This window comes from Coloeus monedula (assembly GCF_965178545.1).
Source record: "Coloeus monedula genome assembly, chromosome: 3".
NCBI classification, from domain to species: domain Eukaryota; kingdom Metazoa; phylum Chordata; class Aves; order Passeriformes; family Corvidae; genus Coloeus; species Coloeus monedula.
The window spans coordinates 21330296-21353796 of NC_138783.1; the positions used below are offsets into that span (position 1 = coordinate 21330296).

Genomic DNA, 23501 nt, shown 5'->3' on the forward strand with positions numbered 1-23501 from the left:
ACAGTTGTCGTGTTCAATATTGCCTAACTTCTAAAATCAAGATCAGGCATTTAATAGATTCGGGGTTTTTATTAGATTTTCCATGTGAACATTACAATTTATAATACATCATATCTAGTTTGACCTCCAGAATGAATCTAATTTAGTACATCATGGTATTAGTAAAAACAAGCCTGATAAGTGGGCTAAACTTCCAACTAGTATCTTCGTATCCTTCAGACAAGGCAAGCTAGAATGTCAATCACTTTACAGACATTTAAGTAGTGTTTTCCAAAAACCACCCAGCCCCAAATTAAACTAGGAAGCGAATACAATTTAAAGCAGGAAAGATTTGGTCATTTCCCTCCCCCCAGCAGAATTTAATTAACAGCTATAGTTTTGCCTCATTACGGTTTTGGAATCTCAATTAAAAATCCTGGAGTCTGTCGAGATGGAATCGCACGTGTCAGTCGCCGTCTTCGGGGCAGCTGCTTAGCGGTAGCCGGGCCCGGGCTGGGTGTAGCCCTGAGGCCCGAAGGGCGGACGGCTGCGGGCGTAGGGGTTGGGCCCGCTGGGCGGCGGGGTCATGGTGCTGCCGGGCGGGGGCGTGAAGCCGGGCCGCGGCTGGAAGGTGCCCGGCGCCGCCTGGGAGCCGCTGTAGGCGGCGGGCTGGGAGGCCTGCGTGGTGTAGGGCTGCGGGGGGAAGCTGCCCGCTGGGTACTGCGGCGGCTGCTGCGCCGGCAGCTGCTGCGCCTGCCCCGGGAAGGTGGCGGCCGGGGCCGGGGCAGGCGCCTGGCTGTAGGCCGGGAACTGCTGGGCTTGCTGCGACGGGGGCTGCTGCTGGCTGTAGCCTGCTGGAAAGGCAGAGAGCAAGGTGGGGTGAGAGACACTAAAGAACCGTGGGTGCCTGCAGAAAGACCTTTTGTTTTCATGTTCACAGTGACAAACGCAAAACGATGCAGGAAGCACAGAAAAGGCAAACCAAGCGTGAGCTGCGAGTTTTCCTGCCCTTCACATAAGCGCACGGCCGAGGTTTTGGTGCACACCGTGGCAGCACAGCACACTGACAACAGTTACTATAAAACAGTTTTCCTGTGACTGACAAGAAATGAAGAAAAAAGACAAGGAGTCTTTTCCTTAATATCACACAAAAAATAAAGTCTTCATTGGCAAATGAGGCAAAATTCAACCCTTTTCCCAAATAAAACCTCCAAATTAAACTGTCATGAAAATACTCTCAGGGTTTAATATAAGTCATACCTTTGGATAAATCATAGGTGTTTTCAGTTCCTTAGAGTTAAATATGAAAAGGTTGTGCAGAACAGAATACTTTAGCACAAAACTTCCATTTACACGTCGCAAATTTGATTTTTCTGTATAAAACCAGCTTCCAAAGGGATTTCTCTTCTCAAAAATTTTAAAATAGAACAAAGTCCTTTCATGAAGAAATAGCTACTTTTATCCATAATGAAACACACCTGCAGCTACTTGCAATGAAACCTCTCCAGTGACTGGAATCCTGTCAGCATTAAACACCAGACACACAAATTATTAAAAGTGCACAGCCCTAAACGGAAAGAGTAAGGGTAAGAATGCACTGGAGTAAACTCACCTTGAAACTGGGATCAAAATTTACTCATGAGACAAACCACTGAAGGGTCCATTTTTACAACCAGGTATAAATAGCCACTGTTGCCTAGTAGATCTACAAGAGTGGGAAGGGATCCTGCTCTTGGGGAGACATGGGTTTAAAAGGAGACAATACTCATGGGAACTAATGCAACACAAACAAAAAGATCCTATGACTCAACATCTTCAAAGGCTGCTGTCAATAGGTCCTCAAAAAAACCACCCTGTTTTTGAAGATTAGGTTAATTGTGAAATAAGTTATGAGACACAGAGGTGCCTCAGTAAGTTTTTGGTGGCATTTCATTCATACTTGACAATGATGTTGACTGGAACGTAAAACTCACATTGCACTGCAGCTTTCACAGGAACATCAGTAAAATAATGGATTAGATAATGGTAGGATATGACTAGAAAGCAGATTGGAATTCCTTTGTTCGCCCACCCAGTTTTTAAGCCTAGAGAGTCAGACAGACCCTTCTACTTCCAGCAGGCTTGTTACTTCTGAAATTAGACCTCAGCACATCTGTCACTGTATTCTAATTACAAAGGTGGGGGGGAGAAATCTGCAGAGAACAAGATACCATTTAGACACTCAAACCAACCAGCTCTCACACAGTACACAGGAACAAGGTCTGAGGTACAAACCTTCAATCCAAGTATTCTAGGGTTCTTATCCAAGCTAAGCATGGAATTTCTCCGTGAACTCTGCAAATCTTCTCATCTATATAAAAATTGATCAACTCCTACTGTGCACCAAGAAAAGGTCACACTGGCTCTGAGTCACTTAATGGGAGTCTTTTGTTTAGTTTAAGGAAGATTTTTTAAAACAAGGAATGATAAATGCTTTGTATCATTTTCTAAAAGTATTAAAGCAAAATGCAATTTGTTACAGAATCTACTCTTACAGGTTCATCCCTAAACCTCATCGGGATTTATCATTCCTAGCATACACTAACCATTCCTAGATGCCAGCTACTTCTAAAGGAAGTAACTGAAAAGTTCTGAGGTCAAGTTTATTTTCGGTATACACCAAAGCCAGCTTTTCATATTTCACTGCTCATAAACCACTAGTGCACTAAAATATTCTTCTGCTAAAAGTCTACTGTCACCTTAAGGTATCAGCAAAATCAAAAACTAAAAAAAAACCTATCACTTGAAAGTTTCTCTGGGATTTACAGTATTTGTAGTAGCCAAGGATTTACTGAATGACAACTACCGTGTTTACACCACTAAATTTTGCACATGGAGATCATTCTAGATGCAAGAAATAGGGGCCATCTTTAGACACCTTCAATATTTAAGGAAGCTAAATTGGGATGTTTCACTTGCTTGCTAGAATCCCATGATTGCAGAACGTAATCCTGAAGGCTGCGCATCCTTCAGGTGATTCATTTTGCCTGCCTTTCTACCAAGGCATTCTGCTGATTAGTAATGAAGTCTGCCTTCAATCAAGTAGGACTGAGACAGCAGAACTCTGACTACGTATCAACAATGTAAACAGCTACAGTGTTCTCTTCCTGGCAATCTCTGAATTGTGCCACTTCCCATAAGGAACCTGGGCAGCCCAGCACCCTGACCTGCCCCACCGGGTCAGGAACTGCTGACAGGGCCGGGCGCTGCAGGAGAGGTCCTACAGCTGAGCTGCTGTTGCAGAGCTGCTTACCTGGGTACTGCACGCCGTACTGCTGCTGCGGCTGAGCCTGCGGCTGCTGAGCAGGGTAACCAGGCTGCTGGTACTGCTGATACATCTGACCTGGGGATTAAAAACACATTTCATTGAAGCCCAGTACTCTGGTGCATTACAGCAAACAATACCCTGACAGTTCAATATCACAGAAACAAACCCAATGACACCGAAGTACAGATTTTAGTTGCTGAAACATGTTGTTCTGACTAAATAATGTTTATCTAAAGAGTTCTAATTTGGTATGTGAGGCTTACTATTGCACATTTTCAGAGGCTGCCAGAAGCTATGCACCTTAGTTAGCACTACTCTTGTTGGTAACAGACCAGGAATCTTTAAACATCTCCATTACTGCTCCAGAACTTACACTGTATATTAAAGTACTTCAGAAGTTAAACATGTCCTCAGATTGTCTGTTTAGATTAGGTTTTTAAGACCATTTCTGCAACCAAGTACTGTAAGCAGAGTGGTACATTATTTATGCTTACCACATTTTCCAGATAAGTCATCCATCTTTTAGCATCGCCAAATCTTCTTAAGAGACCCAGGGGTATACACCCGAAGCAAAAATAAAACCATACATTCTTAAGCTTGGGTAGTCCAAGTCAATGCTTATTTTTCCTACATTCACTGTTTTCAATTACTTGGCCAGAAGAGGCAGAATATTTGTGTAGACAACCTATGGGTCCTGTTGAGGCTTTATGCTTCTGCTGTTTTTCAATCTAGTAAGTCACAGTCAAAGAACAAAATCAATTATCTGCCAAAACTAAAGCTTAGCTGAACTGAAGCAGACATGGAAACTTTACTATTATGAAGTGTTACTGTATTATTATTCATTCTGCAAAGACCAGCAGACTGTATAAATAGACTGTAAACTCTGTCTTTGGAGCGACACCGAGACAAAAGCAACTCGACTCTACTCCGAGTCCTCCCAGACAGACCCCTGTCCACAATGATTTAAACTCCTTATTTCTTCTTTATCTGCATTATTTGTAGCTGAAAGGAACAGTATTTTACATTCACACTAAGGTGTTCTGAATACTTTATAATGATGCAGTCACTTAAACTATTATTTGGTGCGCAATTATTGTGGGATGATGAGAGTGCTGAACACAAGGCTGGAAGAGAATTTAAGCCTGTTAGCTTGATATTTAAGAATTAGAAACTCAGAAAGCGTGTTTTCTCTTTCTTAAACTCATTTGACACGGGGAAGTTCTGGGAGAATAACCAGCAGGCTGCCTGTCCTGGGATAATTCCCTGCAGGCTAACAGAGAGACCACACTGGCACCTGCTGGAAATCCCAGGTAAAGGGATAGCAAAGGAACAGCATGGAGTTTTACCAAAGGTTTCTGAGAAGGCTTGCTGTCTTCTCCAAGGCTGAGGCATTACTGAGGAACAGAGAGGTGTTCCAGTGCCATTCAAGAAAACATTTTAAATTTACAGCCATGAATACAGGCCGGGATCCTATGGGTCCTCAGACACAGAGTCTTCTCTCTCCCTGGATTTTTATTCTGAAAACTAGATGACCTACAGCATCAGTGTCTGGTTTTGTACTTAGCAGTGCTTATTGCAGTGAAGGATCTGCCAGCATTTACCATTGTTCCTGTGCACTGAAAAAGACTTTTAGTCTGATTCAGAATAAAGACCATTTACATATATTCACACAACATTCTCTTCCCTAGAAGATCATGAAGTGCTTATGGGAATGACATTTTACATGTATTTCAGTAAGAACTAAAAAAGCAGTATTATATAATTGGTTCTTCTCTGTGTTCAGGACTGAATTTAGTGGTAGAAAAGCACCGGCCACAAAACACAGCACTGTATTAGAATATCTTTGCTGGATTGATTTAATTCAAATTAGTGAATACTGAAAACTTCTCAAGGGAGGCAGCCCTTCAGTAGTATCAGCACACAGAAGTGAGTTGAGTTGGTATTAACATGTAACAACAACCTAATAACCAATCATAATCATCACAGCATTTACTGGCAGAGAATGCCATTAAAAAATAATCCCTGATATAACCAGAATGACTGACACATGACTGGCATCACCAGTTTACTTGTATCTTCAAAATACTGGGAAAGTGTGTGGGGGAAGCAGAGCTTGGGGTGTTTTGGGTTTTTTTAAGAAGTGAACTAATAATTTCAAACTAGTTTCAAAACTAGTTTCTAACAGAACCTGCTCTTCACCAGCAGTGCCATATATGTGAGTTCATCCTGTTGAAAACCTAACAATCAAAACTTATCCAAAGTTCTGGCTGGGTTATGGCTCTATGGGGACAGCACAAGCCCCCAATTACGACTGGACTGAGGTGCTATCAAACCTCAGTGAAGTATGGAAAACTACTCCATGTTTCAAAGGAAAGTCTTTGAACACTGTGGAATAAAGTTGGTAATTGCAACTACTTTACCCAGCTTTGGTAAAACACTGATGTTTATCATATGCATACAAGGCACAGCAAAAGCAATCCTCCTCATATTTCTAATGAGCTGATCTCTGCTCTCTTCCCCAAAGACTAAACCATGGAGTGAAGAAAATATAATCAATACTTAAAATATTGCAGTAGCAATAATAAAAACTATATAAAACTAAAGATCAAACCCTTTATAATTATTAGTGTTGCACTATACTTTCCTTGATCCAAGTTTAGAAAAATCACTACATCTACTCTGATACATGAGCCTAGATAACTTTTTCCCCAAATAAGATGAGTTTTACTGAAACAAATACTTTTCCCCTTCCCTGGTGTTAGCAGCCATACAGAATTCCAAGCTAGTGTTGCTAGTGCTTTTAAGTGTTTCACTTCTTTGTTTCAGTTCTAGTTTAACAGCAACACTTAAAACTTCTTACCTTACTGTATTAAACTAAACTAAAAAAAACAAACTCAAAATGCAAATTCAGTAGCTGAGAATATGGTTTCTGAACATTAAATTTTCTGGCTGCCAACAGAAGAACCTGGAGCCCTTTTTTGCAAAAGTAACTTTTATACATAAATGCCAAACCACTCTAAGCTATTTAAAGACAAAAATGTCTCTTGCTATGTTATAACACTTGACTAATAAGCAAAAAAAGGCTGAAAGCTGCAAAAGAAGTAACCTCCACTGCAACCAACAGTATTCATACCTCTTTAAATATACATAACTACTAGCTGTTCAAATACTCTGCTTGATCAAAATATTACTTATTCCCTTCAGGCAAGACAATCCAAGTGACTATGGATACTGTGACCACCATCTCACGCGTGTTGAGCATTACATCATTAAAGCAAGCATCAGAGGGCTCTCACTTGTGCCTACACCAGCACAGAAACAACTTTATATTATTCTTCATACGGAGGAAGAAGTAGCAAAGCAGGTTATTTCACAGACAGTTTAATCCAGAAGTGTGCAGGTCAAAAGGCTCAGTGCACTTAGAAAATAGGAACAGAAAAAAATGATGCCCAGATGTAGGAAACCTCAGAATAGGTTAATTTTGAGAAGTCGCATAGCATGTTAAAGGGCATAGTGCAAACAAATCTGAATAGCAGAGTTAAGACCTTAAACTTTAAAGGACAGGGGCTCTCAGGAGTTATAAGGAACTCCATGCATTTAAGACGTTACAAGGTTTACCTTGACCAGCACAGAGCCATACACAAAAAGGAAGCAATGAAATAATGGCTCCAGTCTGTCAGATAGAAATGATGAGTAAACAACACTTTTAATACATAGTAGACAAGTCCACAAACTGTTAGTTGAGTGAAAGCTCGACACAACACACAGTGTATGACACGAGCACAGATGCAAGCAGAAAACAGTACCATGAAAATTCTCTCATGTTACACCGCCTGCCCTTTCAAACAGAGCCACTGCTCCACCTGCTGTTTCTGTACTAAACAGCACGGGCAGCGAGGACAAAAGCTGTTCTGCCTAGGGGCATACATACATCGATTTGCAGTTTGGTATCCACTTTGGGTCTGCTAATTGAAGGCAGAATCAGACACCATCCTTCACATCCCGGACAATAGAAAAGCACGGTGCTTACCTTCCACCTGCCCCGTCTGTGGCTGTGTGCTGGGGTAGGGCGGCTGCTGTGCCTGAACCCCAGGGGGATGGGCTGCAGAAGAGGAGGAAGCTATGCTGTCCGGCGTCCCTGATCGCTCTTCTGCAGGGGCACTGGGTGGTCCTAGAGGAGCAAGAACAAGTATGTGAGATGAACAGATGTGAAATAAAAAATTCTCATATAAGAATTTTTGCAAATATTTTTAACGTTTTTTCCACATCAGATTTACATCTGTGTGTCATGCCCAAGCTAAAACTAAGTGTATATTTACACATCTTAAAAATACTTGAGGGGGGGAATTTTCCACCTGTCTCTAGATCACTCAGATTTCATTCTTTTGAGGAACTTAACTCATTTGTGAGATAAAACCCTTCATGATAGCATAGTTTTTCAACAGCTTCAAGAGTTAACCTTGTACACACACACCAAGAGCTGCCACTTACCTACTTTTTCTAATCTGGAGAAAAGGTGAAAGGTTGTGATGCCATGAAGATTTTTTGCCTTTTCTTTTATATCCCTTTTATACAACTTCTGTATTCTTAGTGCTTTTTCCCTACATTCTTGAACTTGTTTGTCAAGCTGAGAGACTAAACATTTTAGAAGCTTCATAGTTAGGGATCAGTGTGCCCCAGACCCCAAGGTCCTCTCCAGAACACATTCTGTAAACTGAGATAGAACCATCCAGGAGAAGGTTCCTTGGGGAGGGGGGCTCACTTGAGCCTCTCACTGGGGAATCTTTGATAGATATGCTAATTAGTAAAGCCTATAATGTTATACCAGATCTATTGTGGGTGTGCATTTTTGCAGGGTGCATTTCAGTGCATTTGACCTGGATGTAATGCACCCAAGGATCCTTAAAATAAATACCAAGGCAAAATCCCTTTTTCCCTTCTAACCGTGTATGACTCTTGATTTTAAGACCAGGAAAAGGCATCAGATGCATGGACGTATCCAAATGGATTAGTGAACCACATGGACCAGGCCACAAAGTGTTTTACTGATAGTCAAATGGCATGTGAACAGAAAACCGCCAAAGAGGTGTTAAAATCACACTCCCAGACAGGATATGGCAGGCTTCAATTGGCAGGCAGCAATTGACTGCTCTGCTAATTCTGAAAATATTCCAGCTGGAACCCAAAGACAGCATGGAATCAGGGAATTCAAATTTTCTCTACATTAGTAAGAAGTTCTGAAACACACATGTGAACAAATATAAAATACTACAATTTAATGCAAAATATTTTGTTAGAAACATGTAAACTTAAACCTGGATCTTTCCAACTGTATGACTGCTATGAGACTCTACTTTCAAATACACACTTAAAGTTAAGCACAAGTACTACACCTGCTGCCAATTTGCAATTTTAAGAATGTTATATTTACACAATATAAATATGCATCCAACAAGCCCCTAATTGTGTTTTCATGTTAACCTTATTAGGGGAAAGTTAATTAAATTTGCCTTCTTCTTGATTTGCATTTATATACATAACTGCAGGATTACAGCTTTAGAAATGGGATTTCTTATATCCTGCTTAAATGGTCCTCTCTGGAGGTCTTTGTACGTTCAATGAATGGTCAAGTCAGTTCAATCTCTCAGAAGCAAATATTGAACTATCACTGCTCAAAACATTAACTGAAACTGACAAAACCACTCATTCAAAAATTAGCTCAAATTTTCTGCCAGTTGTGCTTCACTTGCTATTGCTTACTTGTTCAGAGAGCCCATTGCAAGTTTTCAAGTACCATCAAACCTTTTTATGGCTTGTGAAAGAACCATGCTGTGACAATACCCAAAATGTGCCATGGAGGAAGAGATCACACAACAGGCCTGGCCTACAGACCAGTACCTCACATTGAAGTCAACCACTCTCTGTGGGTACAATTTTGAATCCTGCACAGACACAATCCCACACCTATTCCTTTTACTCCACACTTTTGCCATGGCAGCCACACTGGAGAAATAAGCTCCAGATGCTACTGGCTTGCTCATCTGTATCATCACTTCATATATTATATAAAACTCACTTGCTCTGAAGCTGAGAGTACACAGCAAATCCTGTTAGCTAACAGCAGTTTCATTTTCATGTTTAAATGCACCATTAAACCTTGCCAGGCCCACACAGATTCTGAGCAAAATCACTTCCCTATGTTCTGCATTGCACTCCTTATCACATTCAACATTGCTTTTCTAGCTTCAGCTATCCTGTCTCAAACTGATGGCATTCAGTTTAGTATAATCAGTTTTCATATGCTCAGCATTCTACTAGTAGGGCCAACAGTCCTCCAGCTCTTCAAAAACAAATGTAAGTCAGACAAGTATGTTATTCCTTTCTGTTAATAGTACAAAAGTTGACTCTATTTACTTCTAACACGAGACAGAGAAAAGGTGGGGTCATACAACACATCCTGACTGACCCAAACAGCAGAAGCACAAGCCAAGAACATGAACTGCAAGATCAAACCCTAAAGCAGAGCAATGGGTTCTTCTATCACTGGCAGATAACAATTAAGTTAGTCTACACAACAGCTTTAAGTAATTCAAATTTTTTAAAAAATGAAGCCATTTTCTACTCCAAGCTAAAACACAATGCTAAAATCAACAGCAACATTTCAACATTTTGTATACAAAAGTTAGCACACAGATACAACACCTTAACACAGCAAATTTTAGAATTCTGAAAAGAAATAGTGAACACAGAACACAGCTTAATATATCCAAAATACACATGCTTTGTTACAAATCAAAACTGGAGTCATTGATTATGAACAGATTAAGCTTTCCTTTTCACCAGCCACATCCTTACCTGACACCTGATCATCTGTCAAGCCAAAGGCTGACATGACATTCTTGCTGATTTCATCCTGGTTCTTTAGTGGATCGAATGCAGACATGCTCGCTGCTATAACTTGAGTGGATGGCTTAACATTAGCGTCAGCAGCAGCAGGCTTTTCATCCCTACCATCTACAGCATCTACAAAGCAAAACGCCCAGTTACCAGCTCTCCAGAACTGAAACACCAGCACACACACATTGCACTACAGCAACCTTAACACCGCAGAGTTGAGGGCTTTAGAAATTTAACTGTTGAAATTGGCACATTAGGATAACAGCAAAGAATCACTGATGTATCTGGGATGGATCACAAAGCTTAGGTTTCTTTCACAGTTACTTAAAGATACACTAACACTGAGGAGTATCAATATCCTATACCACGTGTTCTGAAATTCGAAGGCACAAAGCTCCTGCTTCAAACAAATGAATTGACTACAAAGAATTCAAAATAAGAAAAACATACAGGATAGTTCCAGCTTATTATGGTGTTTTATCAGTGCAGTTTCTGGTTTGTACTCTACTTTTCTCCACTAATTTTTCCTAAGCTGATAGGTGAAGTTGAGATCTTTGCAACTATACACATAACTGAATTGCTCAGAATTGCCTTGCCTAATTAGTGCTACATTTTCTGTTAAAAACAAACTAGTACAGGTAGATACAGACTTGCTAGTTTTGTTTACACTCTTAGATCATCACTCTAACCTCCTTCCAAATAGGTTGTAACGAGAATCCATGGTATTCCACTGAAATTAGTATTTGCATATATTGTAGGAACAGGGCTGGGATTTTTTTAAGCAGCAAAAGCAGTAAAATTTAAAAGTGCAGATACAAAAGCAACATTTCTTAAAAGGCAGGCTGATGTTCTTCTTTCACCTCTTTACTCAGAGCACTGTACTTCATGTCATTATTTTCTGTGTCCAGCTTACCCAAACTCTGAAGTTGAGCAGAGATACAATGTTTGCAGCAGTACAACTGCCCTAAGCTAGGAGATCAAGACCTCAAAACTGTGAGAATAAGACTTTCTTTCCCATTTTGCCCTCCCCCAAAAATCCTTTCCCACTCCTACCTGCACCCTTGCGCTGCTTACCCTGAGACAGCTCTGATGCTGGTCTGAATGTGTGGATTCAAATTCCTAACCTGGCAAAAAAAGTGGATATAGTTTTTGCTGAATTCACTTCTTACTGTTTTAGTGAATCAAACTTGCTTAGCAACACAAGATAAGCACCAGAGCTAGCCCAAAGTAAGCAGAGGGACTACTCAACTGTGAGCAAGAACTCTTCAGCAACAACAAACTATTAATTTAGCTAAAAGCCCTTTCAAGACATTGCTGGGGTTCACAGGTGTTAGTTACAGTGTTTTCATACATTGCAACAAAACCTTGGATTCTGAAGTTTCATTCCTAAGTTAGTTCAGTGCTTTACTCCACATACCTCAAATAAAAGTTCAGTCTCTGAAATAGCTAAAGCTATTAAAAATTAAGTTCTGGGCCATCAAGCAACAATTAAGAATGATCCATGTTTCATTTTGTTAAACAGCACACCACTCTGCAAATCAAAGCAAACAACCCTTTGCCAGGCTGCCTACCACTCTCAGGCAGATTAGTGGAAAGCCCTGGATCCGCTGGTGGTTCTAAACAGTCCAGTAAACGATTGACTTTATTGCGAAGTTCTATCAGCTCTCGGCGCAGGTACTTCACCTGGTTAGATTCTAGGGGTCTTGGTTGTCCATTCACTGCAAAACAGCAATTAGATAAACTTAAGACTGTAGCTAACATCCAGTTCTAACCTTCAGTTTAAGATGACAAAAAAAAATTCAAACTCTTACGTGCTTGTAGCATCATCATCCTTTATGGAGTTTAAAGTGACAAAGTTTAGTCCACACAGACTGAACTCATTCTAGAGCTTTCTGTTCCTTTAATATAATCTCAGTTCAGCAAAAGCTACAGTACCAAAGCAAAGTCCACAGTAAGCGTCCCTTTAGAACTAACGCAGCACACACGACACTGCAGCGACTCATGAATCAGTGTCCAGGTTAAAGGCAGGAGCTATTCCTTGGAACTAGATGCTAAGTTACCTACAGCAGCTTGAAAATACAGAACTTTTACACAAAGGCTAAAGGATAAATGTTAAGATCTATTCAGCTCCAAGCAACTAACACTAGTTTGGAGCAGTGTACCAGTAACCCTGTAAGATAATCATCAGCTTCAAATTCTCATGCACCTGTGAAGAAAATCCTACAAATGCTAGAGAGTGGAAGATAACATGGAAAAGAGCACTAAGGAAGAAAAGAACCACTGATCACATGTATATGTACATATGCCAAATACTTTGAGCAATCTTATAAAAAGCAGTAGTTTCAGTTTCCATTAAGTTCAGAAGTCTCATGAAAAACATCACAAGAAACCAGATATCATGTATTAATTCTGCAGTTCTAACGTACCGATTGCCTTTTCTTCACCTTATGAGCTGACAAACTTGAAGTTTTTTGTACCTTCCAGTGAAGTCTACTGCCTGAATTTTAATAAATATTATTTAGAAGAAATTGAAAAATAGTCTTCTATACTTACCAAACAATGTCAGTTTAAGTATCCTACTGCATTGAATTGCAAATGAGAGATCTGAGCTATCAAAAATTGTTATAAGATCTCCATCTGAAAAGAATAAGAAAAAGTTACATTAAAATCATAGCCTGTGACTACTGAACTTTACATTAGGACAGAAATGTTCCTTCATTACTCAAACCCAAATTTCCCTATTTGATTGTGAGGTCACTAGAAAAAATGTTTATTATTTTAGTGCAAGAATCAGCGTGCAGGTAGACAGAAGGTAAGACAGAAGCATGACTGGTTCCAAAAGTTCCAAATTAGCCCTTTGATGTTCCATATAGCACATCATTCTTTTATGTTTACATACAGGATGAAATATTAGAGCTAAGAATTTGCAAAGTCCGACACCAGAAAGAATGATGCTACCAGTTAAAAGTGAAATGCCTCTGCTGAGTGCCTCCAGAACCATGCTGTTCATGAACAGACAGGAGTCAGATAAATGGCCCAAACCAAACCCAACTCAATTTTTAAAAATCGAAACACAGATGCTGACAAAGGAAAATTTCAAATGTCTAGAACACTTCCTCAGGTTATATTCAGAACACATGAATTGCAAGACTATTACCATTCCCTTGCTGAAAAACAAAGTTCATGTGTAGAAGTGAATATTAAAGATCTCTCTCAGCTTTAACACACAAATAAGTATGAAGACATGAAGATGCCAAAGTAGTCAGAAGAAAACTTCTCTCAAACAGGAATTTGACATGAAGTCACAGATCTTAGGCATGGGTTTCTCCCATGTCACATGTCAGAGGATCCTAATGAATTTGCGCATTGCCATCAGTCACAGGAACTATATTACAACTGGATGGAATAATTTATTTTTAAGATACAAAGGGCCATACACAAAGCACTGATCACCTTTAATCGTATTAATTAATCGTACCTCAAAAGAGATACCAAGTTCCCATTAAGTCTGGTCTCTCACGATTTTTGAGTCAAGAAAAGCTACATTAACATCTTTACTTACTCAACAAAATCACAACTAAAACAAGACTATTGTCTTTGGCAGGACAGATTTTCTAGTGTTTAACATATTCAACGGGTTATTAATAGCTTAAATGAACCCAAGCTAAGCAGTGCAAAGGAAAGAGTGGGAGCACATTATCAGGAAAATGGGTACTGGCACAAGGGATAGCAGGCACACTTCCTGCCAGGGCAGTTTGATGACTTCGAACTGAGGTGAAACACCATCTAGTGATGTTTCACCTTGAAAAGCAACAGTGTTTAGACAAATGACACACAGCTTGGAACAAAGCCAACTTCAGGCTGCCCAGGTTCCTCCAAAAACACTGTAGCAAGCAGGCTCTCTGGACAGACACAGGAACACGTTTTCCATTACAGATTACTGCCTAAAAATTTTGAATGTATATAAATTCCTTACACATTGGTGACAAAGGCAAACAACCTGTATATAAGTTATGGTTAAAATTTTCAAATAAATTAATACTTCAGTATGAACAGTCATAAAATATGTGATACCAAGTCAAAAACAGCTCAGAATTTGAAGAACTACATATTCTCATTTTGTAATACCTGACTACAAGTAACACCTCTGCAATGGAAGGGTTTTTTAAGTACAGTATTATTAATAACACCTCACAGTGCCTGTCAGTCTTCACAGAAGGTGCTTTCTAACAAAATAAAGTTGCAAATACTAATAAAGTGATGGCATAAAAAATAATTTTCAAGTTTTCCCGAAAGAAATACTGCTGCCTCCAAAGATTTTTTTTATGCTCTGTCTTCACTTTCACAATCTCAAAAGACATCTGTTGATAGCAGTATCAGTCATGGATTCTCTGACTAGAGACTGGAAAGTCTCCAGAAATGAGGGCTCCAAACCCCACCAGGCAGCCTGCTCCAGTGACACACTGCCCTCCTCGCCAAAACTCAGGCTCAGCCTCTCAAACTGCAATTTCTGGGTGCTGCCATCCGGTGCTACTGCAAACAGGTCACATTCAATGGTCTTTGCAACTCCCATTCTACTCTAAGCTGCTCTGAACTCTGCCTTCAGCCCCCTCAGCACAGTGAACAAGCCCAGCTCCCTCCCGTGCTCCCTGAAGGCCACCTGCACAAAGCCCCTCCCTGTCCTCACCACACCCTGCTGGACCCTCTGCAGCTTTTCCAAGTCTCTTTGTCCTGGAGTGCACACATTAAAAGCGAGCACAAACAAGCAGCCTCACTGTTGCCACCTCACCAGTGCGAGGAAGAGGAGGATCAGTGTCCCTGTTTGCCATTATGATCCATAACGGGACTTAGACAGACTTAATCAAAGTTAAACAGATTTTTTTTCTTTGGCAGTAAAGGGGGATGGGATGAAGTGTGCGTTCCTTCCAACTCAAACACTTTCTCCAGCTTTTCAGTAGCCTTTCCTAAACGCTGATACCAAAATCCACTGGTGTCTTAACACAAAGCCCTTCTATTCCTTATTATCCTGGTAACACAATAAGTGATAATTACTTCTCTTAGCAATCCACAACATTGGCAAACCATCCTTTGATGCTCTTCTGTCATATCAGTCAACACTCAGATTCACTGCCTGAACAAAGATGCATGTTCTAAACAGTCTATCCTGCACAGTGAAATGAAAATGCACATCAATACACATGGCTTATATGGATTAATGTCATCCAAAAGAACTGGGATCATTCCATCTCAATTCTCCCTCACCTACTTTAACCTTTAGGTTGAAGGCATTTTCAAATAATGAATAATTACCTATTTTAAATTGTTAGCAGAAAAAAAAGGCTGAGAAGCACCAAATACAGAATCTTGTTAGATGCATGAAGTCAGTTCTGTGATTCCTACTGAAAGCCACCACTATCCAAGTAGAGTATATGCCAGGATTCATAAGATAGATCTCAAGCCATAGAAATATCTGACAATTTAAGTATATTAGATTTAGCAAAAAAACTTTTCATCTTAAGGAATATCAATGAAGCTTAATTCCTGTTATCATGACACACAATTACACAATGTTAATTATTTTCTGTTGGAAAACAGAACAGACTTTCCTTTATTTTCTCTACTAATTTTGTTATTTTAAGAACTTACCTTTCTCATTTTTACAAGGGACACAGCTTTCCCTCTCTACAATTTCCCATGTATCACATTCTCTGCTATGCCAATTATAATTTTTTTATCTTTCTATAAACTAGTGACACCCTGAACTAATCAATGGACTGCAAGGTATTTTAGCATTAATGCTGCATCACCATGATGCATTTCAACCTTTATGACATTAGAAATCTGCCTCATTCCTTTGCCCTGCCAGCTGTTTCCTCATCTACTAAGCTTCATTATCTACTAGATTTATCTACCCATATATTTCTCACTTAGTCAATTTTTGAAAAAACAAAACCAAAACAAAATCCCACACAAACAAAAATCCACACTACATCAAAATGTAGTTTTCCTTCACTGATAAACTTCCCAAAGGCTGAGAGATTACTGACTAACACAGCAGCTTGAATACATGCAGTATGAGTAAACAATCCATTATTTGCTCTGACACGGAGACACCGACTTCTATTTTAAGGTAATGAAGAACAAGAGCAAAAAGGCCAATCTCACATTACACCCTCTATTTTAAATTCAAGCATAACTTAAAAAAAAGTGAAGTTCTTGTTATTGGCTCTATAGAGCCTTTTAGCATGTGCAACTCAGTAACGTGGCATGCTTAAGATGCAATTTTACTCTGATTCATACAAATTCACTGCTGACAGTTCTCATTAGTTTGTTTGGGGTTGGGGGTTTTTTTGCTGACATTGGGTTTTACGTGCTCAAGAAGATTAAATAGGACATGAAAATTGTTTCAATATCTAGCAGACCAATTTCCTTAGCTCAGGAGTTTGAAAGATGCCAGCTTGAATCTAGAACTTGACTTCACAAAGCAATATTCAACCTGAGACTTCTTTTCTTTGGTAATGGATAAAAGCACCACATAAGCTAAATACAATGTAGGAATATGGAGGGGTAGATGAAGCATTCTTTGAATGCTCAAAGACTGTGCACATGAATTTGGAGAAGACACAGATGGACATTGTTAGACCAGTTTAAGATACCTCCTTGTAACAGATCCAGACAAGCATTCCTGCAGGTCTTAGGGGATAAATAACAAAATAGAAACAACTAAAATATATACATTCCAATGCACCTCATGACTGAAATAGATTTAAAGAATCTTAGCTTAGTTGAAATGAAGTTAACAATATCACAGCTCTCATATGACAAGAAAATTGAAGCCTTGTTAACCTTTTCCTTGATCACTTGCAACTACCTCTGATACTAACATTTATTTGTTTTTAGTAGTGATGATCAGCTAGGATAGCATACACTGAAATCACAGTGGAATAGGAGTACATTCTGCGTAGGGGGTGAGCCCTGGCTGGATGCCAGGTATCCACCAAGGCCATTCTATCACTGTCTTCCACAAGTGGCTGGGCAGAGAACATACAGTGAAAGGACAAGATACAAGACAGGCGCAGGGAGAGATAACAAATTGATTATTGTCATGGGCAAAACAGACTACAGCTTGGGGAAATTAACTCAATTTATTACCAGACAAAATCAGAGCAAGCTAATGAAAAATAAAACAATCTTAAAATCACCTTTCAACCCCTCCTTCCTTTCCAGCCTCTATCTCTTCCTCCCCCAGTGGTGCAGGGGCACACAGAATGAAGATTATGGTTTTTGCCACTGCTTAGGCAGAGGAGTCCTTCCCCTGCTCCAGCCTGGGGTCCCTCCCACGGGAGAGTCCTCCATGAACTTCTCCAATGTGAGTGCATCCCACTGCCATCAAGATGCACTCACATCAAGAATGCAAAAAAACCCAAAGTAACTAGAAGCTTTAACCTGATGAAAAAGCATCCAATCTGCTTTCACCTTTCTCATTCCATAAAGTAAAAAAAAAATTACGTGGTAAGAGGGAAAACAAAACCACCACAAATCCACTGAGCACCCTCCCACTACAGATCAAGACCCAAAATATTAGGCCTACACTGCTTATCTATTTTGATAAACAGCATCACAAAAGCTTCGTGAACCTAAAAAAATTGTCTCAGGGTCATTCAAAGTGAAATTTTATTGATTAGATACAAGAACAAAAATTATTTGATATTTTAGGTACCACAAACAGCAATGAAGTTTCCTAGGCCTATTAAGAAAAATGAACCTGACTGCTTCAGTAAAGTAGCACTTTTTACTGTATAACAGCATAATTATCACAGTCTTTAAGAGACTTTGGATTTTATCACTTCATTCCAAGTTTCATTTTATCAACACCATCCCTCTGTCCCAGATTAAGTAATTTATCCATTCCCCACTGATATTCTAAGAGGAAAAACCCTCCAATCACAACTTTGCCTCAATGCATCTCAAATAGGGCTCTTTTCATTCTGTGGAAGTCCTTAAGGTTATGTTTGTTTTAACACTAATTATCAATATTTTCTTTGGAACAACCAATGTGCAATTCAAATGGTCCCACGGAGAAACAATAACTTTTCATACATATTTCAAGTTAAAATTATTATTCTAATCTTTACTGATGGATGAAAACAATCAAGAATTAGTACCACAAAAATCATGTTTTCAGTCTTATAAAGAAGCTTGTGTTAGGTCATACATGTTTATTCTCTTTTCACCTTCAAACCCACTGAAAACTCAAAAAAATGGTTAAATGAGTGAACAGAAGAGAAACTTGCAATCAGCTTCCTGCAACAGCAAAAAATGTACTTTCAGAGAGAAAAAATGGAGGAAATATTTCAGAAAAAAATTGAGTAAATGTTGTTAAGAGAGCCTAACAAGAGATACAGCTTCTATATTGTCTGATTAAAAAGATTTCACAAGAAATCACTTGCATTTGCCCATGACAATGGACAATTCCGAAAGGTGAATTTCAAAGTTTTTATCCATAGATAAAACATATCGGAACAACAGTAGTCAACTAAATTTCAACAGCAGTAATTAAACCTTACCTTCATCTTTATATTTTATTGTGACTTCATCATTGCTCAGAAGTTTTCCTCTAAAAACTCTTTGCATCATTAGCACCAATTCATCATAGGTGATATCTTCATTATGAATAGGGATTCTCCTAATATCTTCCCCAAGCTGAGCTTTGATGATCAGCTTCCCACTTAAGTCCAGCTGCCCATTCATGGTGGATTTCTTATCGCCTGCAGACCTGTTAGGAGCAAAACATTAAAAACATTTCAGAAAACTCAACTGTTTGTTATTTTAGTCTATCTGATGACAGTTGTGAAGCTTTACATCATCATCTGATTCGATTACTTTTACATGCCCCCAGTTATGAAAAAGAACAAATGGCTTTTTTTTTTCATTTAAGAAATGACTGCCAGAACAAATATATCAAAGATTATAGGCTGTAAGGTGGCTTTACTAAGGGGATCAAGCTGAATCATGTATTTTTTCTTGAACAAAGAAGTGCAGAGCTAAATACCCATTATCACATGGATAATCAGAACTGAGGGTTCTTCCCCAGACAGGAAGATACACAATTTTTTAATTTTGATTGAGATCTTTTAATCAAGATTTTAGACTTTTAAAAGTGGTTCAGAAGACCCCACATTAGCTACTCATGGGGCTCAACACATGGTCAGAACAGTCTGCTACTCTCAGCATTTTAGAAGTGAGCAACTGCTCCAACTTAATAGGAAGTGCAACAAAGCCATCTTGTGTCCTAGCAGCACACAACATATACTTCTGTTATACCTTTATCACTTTATGTAAGAAAATTTTAAAATTACCACTTTGTATGAAGCATCTCTCACTTGAAAACACAAAGGCTTTACATTTAAAAATCTGAAACTACAGTGAAGTTACTCAAAAGAGGAATGAGAAGGAAAAAAAACCCCACAAACAAGAGATCCAGGTAGTTAGTCAAATGTGCTCTCCTATTTTCACTGCTCTGGACAGGGTCAAAACAATAGATCTGGAATGAGGAGCAACTAAAGAAGCAGTTTTAGCTTAACATTTGAAGTACAGTTACTGGAGATCTTAAAATGTAGACAGCCCACATCCAAATCAAGATTTCTGAAGCCACACGCAGGCAAGTATGTTGCTCATTCTCTTGTGCAAGAACTCTTCTCAGAGATATGCAGCTATTTCTCCCTTACCTTTAAGGATGTTGTAACACAGTGCCTTATGAGAAAAATGAATTTTGCTATAGTCAGTCTATTTTTAAGTACTGCACTAAAAATTAATTCTCTCCTACCAGAAACAAGACACTCAGCTAAAGCCTTTAATACATTCCTTGATGCACCTGTATAAATTAAAATCTACTGTTTCAGTGACAATATTTTGCATTAAAATGATACGGTATGATGCTATCTTTAGATTGCAATTAAATTTCTGGTGGGGTTGGTAATTAATATAAAGCAGATTTCAGGCAAATCTCTTTGTTTAGCCCAAAGAGATAGAAGCAATTATTGAACAAAACTCACTCTCCTCATCACACATAAGAGGAGGTAGGTGGATACAGCCTAATTGCAGGGAAAAGGGACCTGCAATTAACAGAGCCACGTTGCTGCTGAGATACTGTGATGAAACAGTGAAGTTTATATTATTGTTAATGCTCGCTAATGCATTATTCAGGTTTTGCAACATAGGAGTCTTGACTGCAGGCACATCAACCCATTCTGATTAACTTTAAATTAGATTTAAAAGCATAGGGTTTTGCACAATTTGGTTGGTTGTTGGATTTTTTTTTATTTAAGCATTAAAAAATAAAACAATATCGACCCACGGGTTTCCTTTCATCTCCTTGCCAAAAATATCCATTTAACATTACCTTGTCTGTTTCAGTGATGCTGGATTATTGGACCGTTTTCCCACCTCACTTCAGGACTGAGTTAGGACAAGCCGCCATGCACTATCAGTGCCAGAGAACAGTAAGCTGCATCAGAAAAGAAACATATTTACAGTCACACTTCCCTAGAATGACACAATTCACATCAATCTTTCATTTTAGAACATTTTAGTGAATATACCCAATTTAAAAAGCCCTTGCTTTATCCATAATGTAACAATCAGATTTACACTTCTGAGTATTATAGAATTTGAATTCATCTAAAGTAGATCTTGAACAAGACTTTTAATTTCATAATAGAAGATTATTTTTTCTAAATTTTCTAATAGCATGTAGGAATTCCTAACAGTAATGTATTCCTTTCCAGGACAATCTCCAAGAGATGATTTAGCATACAGAACAGTCCAGTAAGGAACACACCTGGCTCCTTCCTCTGACCCCACGGGTGTACCCTACTGGCAAGCTCTTCTCTCTCACATGCACAGCTGATTTCAAACATCCATAATCTGGTTTTTAGATGATTCACTTCTAACCAGAGAAAAACAGTAGGTTCCCCTCATCCACATAAAGCTGGGCTTCCCAGCTCTCCTCTTTCAACCGAACTGGAAGTAAACTGGAACATATAGGATGAAGGCAGAGAACAAGCAAACCCCAGAGAAGACACAAAGCCACTCTCTGGTTCTCAAATGCTGGCAGCTGCTCCCCTCATCCTGGGTATGAAATGCTCCCCTTTAAAAAGGGTTGTGCCTGCTCCTGACAGTAAGAGACTGTTGTGACATACTAACCAGGTGAACAGCAAGAAGCTACTTTTCTGATGCCTGACTCATGTTTTATGAAGTGAGTAAGGCATGAAGATAGTGCCCCTTTCACCCCAGACCTGCTACAGCTCCACTGCTAAGCTCACTGCACTGGACAAATACGGGATACAGATAATGCATCTAAGAGTGGTTTAACCAAAGAGTTCATGTAGCTACCCCCTCACGTCGTTTAAACATTAGAGCTGAGCACTGCTTTTGCTTCTTCAGCATTACAATATAAGCTACTCAGAAACTGTTAGCAGTAAGAAATGAACCTCATCTCTAAGTCCTAAACAAACACATTTTGGTGAACACATAGCTGAACTCCTGCAGCCTTTCAACAGCTTGAACGTATCATTCGTATCTTTGTGCAAGGAAAGGAGCTACTGAAATGACTTACTTACCAGCATCACCCACAGAAACCTGCTCTCTATCAATGACTACAAAAAGGTAGCAGGAAAACATTTAAACGCACTTTTTTTTGGTCCAGCTGTTCTCCATTCTGCTTGAAGGTGTCCAGATTTAAAGACAGATTCTAAACACTGCAGCTGTTTGCAAGCGTTACAGAAAACTATGTGAAATGTTCAAATTACTGAATTACACAGTATTAAAGCTTTTTCCCCTCACTGTGACACAGCTGAACGGATGACTCCATTGAGAGAATTTTTCAGAGAACACATCCAGAATGCACGCTAATGAGCTTTTTAACAGAATCAACGTGTGTCTACTTTCCTGGAGAGGGGCAGGGGGGAATCAACCAACCAAAAAACATTTATGTCTCCATGTTTCCAATTAAAGATTGCTTCCCATAAGAATCACACTGACAATCTTTCTAACCTTCCTGGTGTACCACATGCATTTAGCAGGTACAGACTTTTCCTCCCCTCCCGGGTCACTTTCTATTCACATCATGCACTAATCTAGGTGGTGCATGTGGACAGGGACTGCCCAATCTAGGCCAGTCACTTCAGGATCCCCTCTAAAACCAGCATCCCATCACCACATCATATTTCACTACCATTTTTGCACAACAGCAGAGAAAAACAGCCTTGCCTAGGCAAGGGAAGGACAGGCACTCCTGTTTCAATTTTTCCTGTCAAAACAAGGTTAAGGATCAGGGTGAAGCCGACAGGAACACGGACAAGGACTGCCTCCCAAACGCCACTCCGGAGAGAGCCATGAGTTTTCCCAAGACAGCTGGGGGGGGTGAAGGGAGGGAGCAGAAAGGAGAAGAGCTCTTTTCGGTTTTCTCCAGTTCCCATACGGGCAGGCCCGGCCGAAACAGGAACAGGAGTCACAGCCATTCCCCGCCTGGCAATGAGGAGTCGGCAGCTCCTGTGGCTCCCAAGGGAAAGCGGCTGGGTGACCCAGGGAACACCCGGCCGTACAGAGGGAGGGATCCCGGGATCTCCCGCTCCCCCGGGCCCAGGAGGCCGCGGGGCGCTTTCCGCCTCCCTCAGCCGCGGCCGGGGGGACGCGAGGGGTCTACCGGCCCCTCCGCCAGGGGCCGCGTCGCCCCTGGCACCGGGGAACGATGGAGGGGAGGAGGGGATGGTCGCCTCACCCCAAACCCAAGGCTGCTCCTCTCCCCCTCCTTCCCGCCGCCTCCACAGACGGCTGCCCCCAGGAGCAGCCCCCGCTCTCTTACTGCGGCTTCTCCGCCGTCCCGCCGGTGCAGCGCCCCCGTCCAGCCCCGCGCGAGCCCGGGCCCGGCCGCCGCCGCCGCCCGTACGTGGCAGGGCAGAGAGAAGGGGCCGGAGCGAGGCCGGGCCTGCGCGAGCCGCGCGCCTGCGCGCTCCGCCGCGCGGGGCCTCGGCCCCTCCCATGGGCCGAGCAGGGGCCCGACATGGCCGCCCTGGCGCTGCTCGCGGCCGCGCACTGACATAGGATTTCTTTCGAAATACGAGCCTTGGCCTTCGCAGGCTGGTGGTGCTCAGAGAAAAAAGGGGCTGTAAAATTCCCCTGTACTTGTTAGACACCGCCAACCACACACAGGAGCCATTCGTCCTTGAATGGTCACATCCAGGTATTCATTATTATCGTACACTCAACACGCACTCACTCTCCTGTCTTGCGTTCAGAGCTTGTCCCCCTAATAGAA

At 40.5% G+C, this 23501-nt stretch overlaps 1 protein-coding gene across 3 annotated transcripts; it reads right to left on the reverse strand.

Annotated features, from left to right (window-relative positions):
- Window positions 1-31: 31 nt before the first annotated feature.
- TFG (trafficking from ER to golgi regulator) lies at window positions 32-23178 on the reverse strand. 3 transcript variants are annotated; one of them, XM_082279311.1, is made up of 9 exons: window positions 23049-23178; window positions 20586-20690; window positions 18751-18959; window positions 12737-12820; window positions 11755-11901; window positions 10142-10309; window positions 7317-7457; window positions 3272-3361; window positions 33-830 (listed from the first exon to the last, which is right to left on the reverse strand). In XM_082279311.1, exons 3-9 carry the CDS (start codon window positions 18932-18934, stop codon window positions 472-474), a joined length of 1173 nt encoding a protein of 390 aa, XP_082135437.1. In that variant the 5' UTR covers window positions 18935-18959; window positions 20586-20690; window positions 23049-23178; the 3' UTR covers window positions 33-471. The 3 variants fall into 3 exon arrangements, with proteins under 3 accessions (XP_082135438.1, XP_082135437.1, XP_082135436.1); XM_082279310.1 differs by having other exon boundaries at window positions 33-833; XM_082279312.1 differs by lacking the exon at window positions 10142-10309 and having other exon boundaries at window positions 32-833.
- Between the last annotated feature and the right edge of the window lie 323 nt (window positions 23179-23501).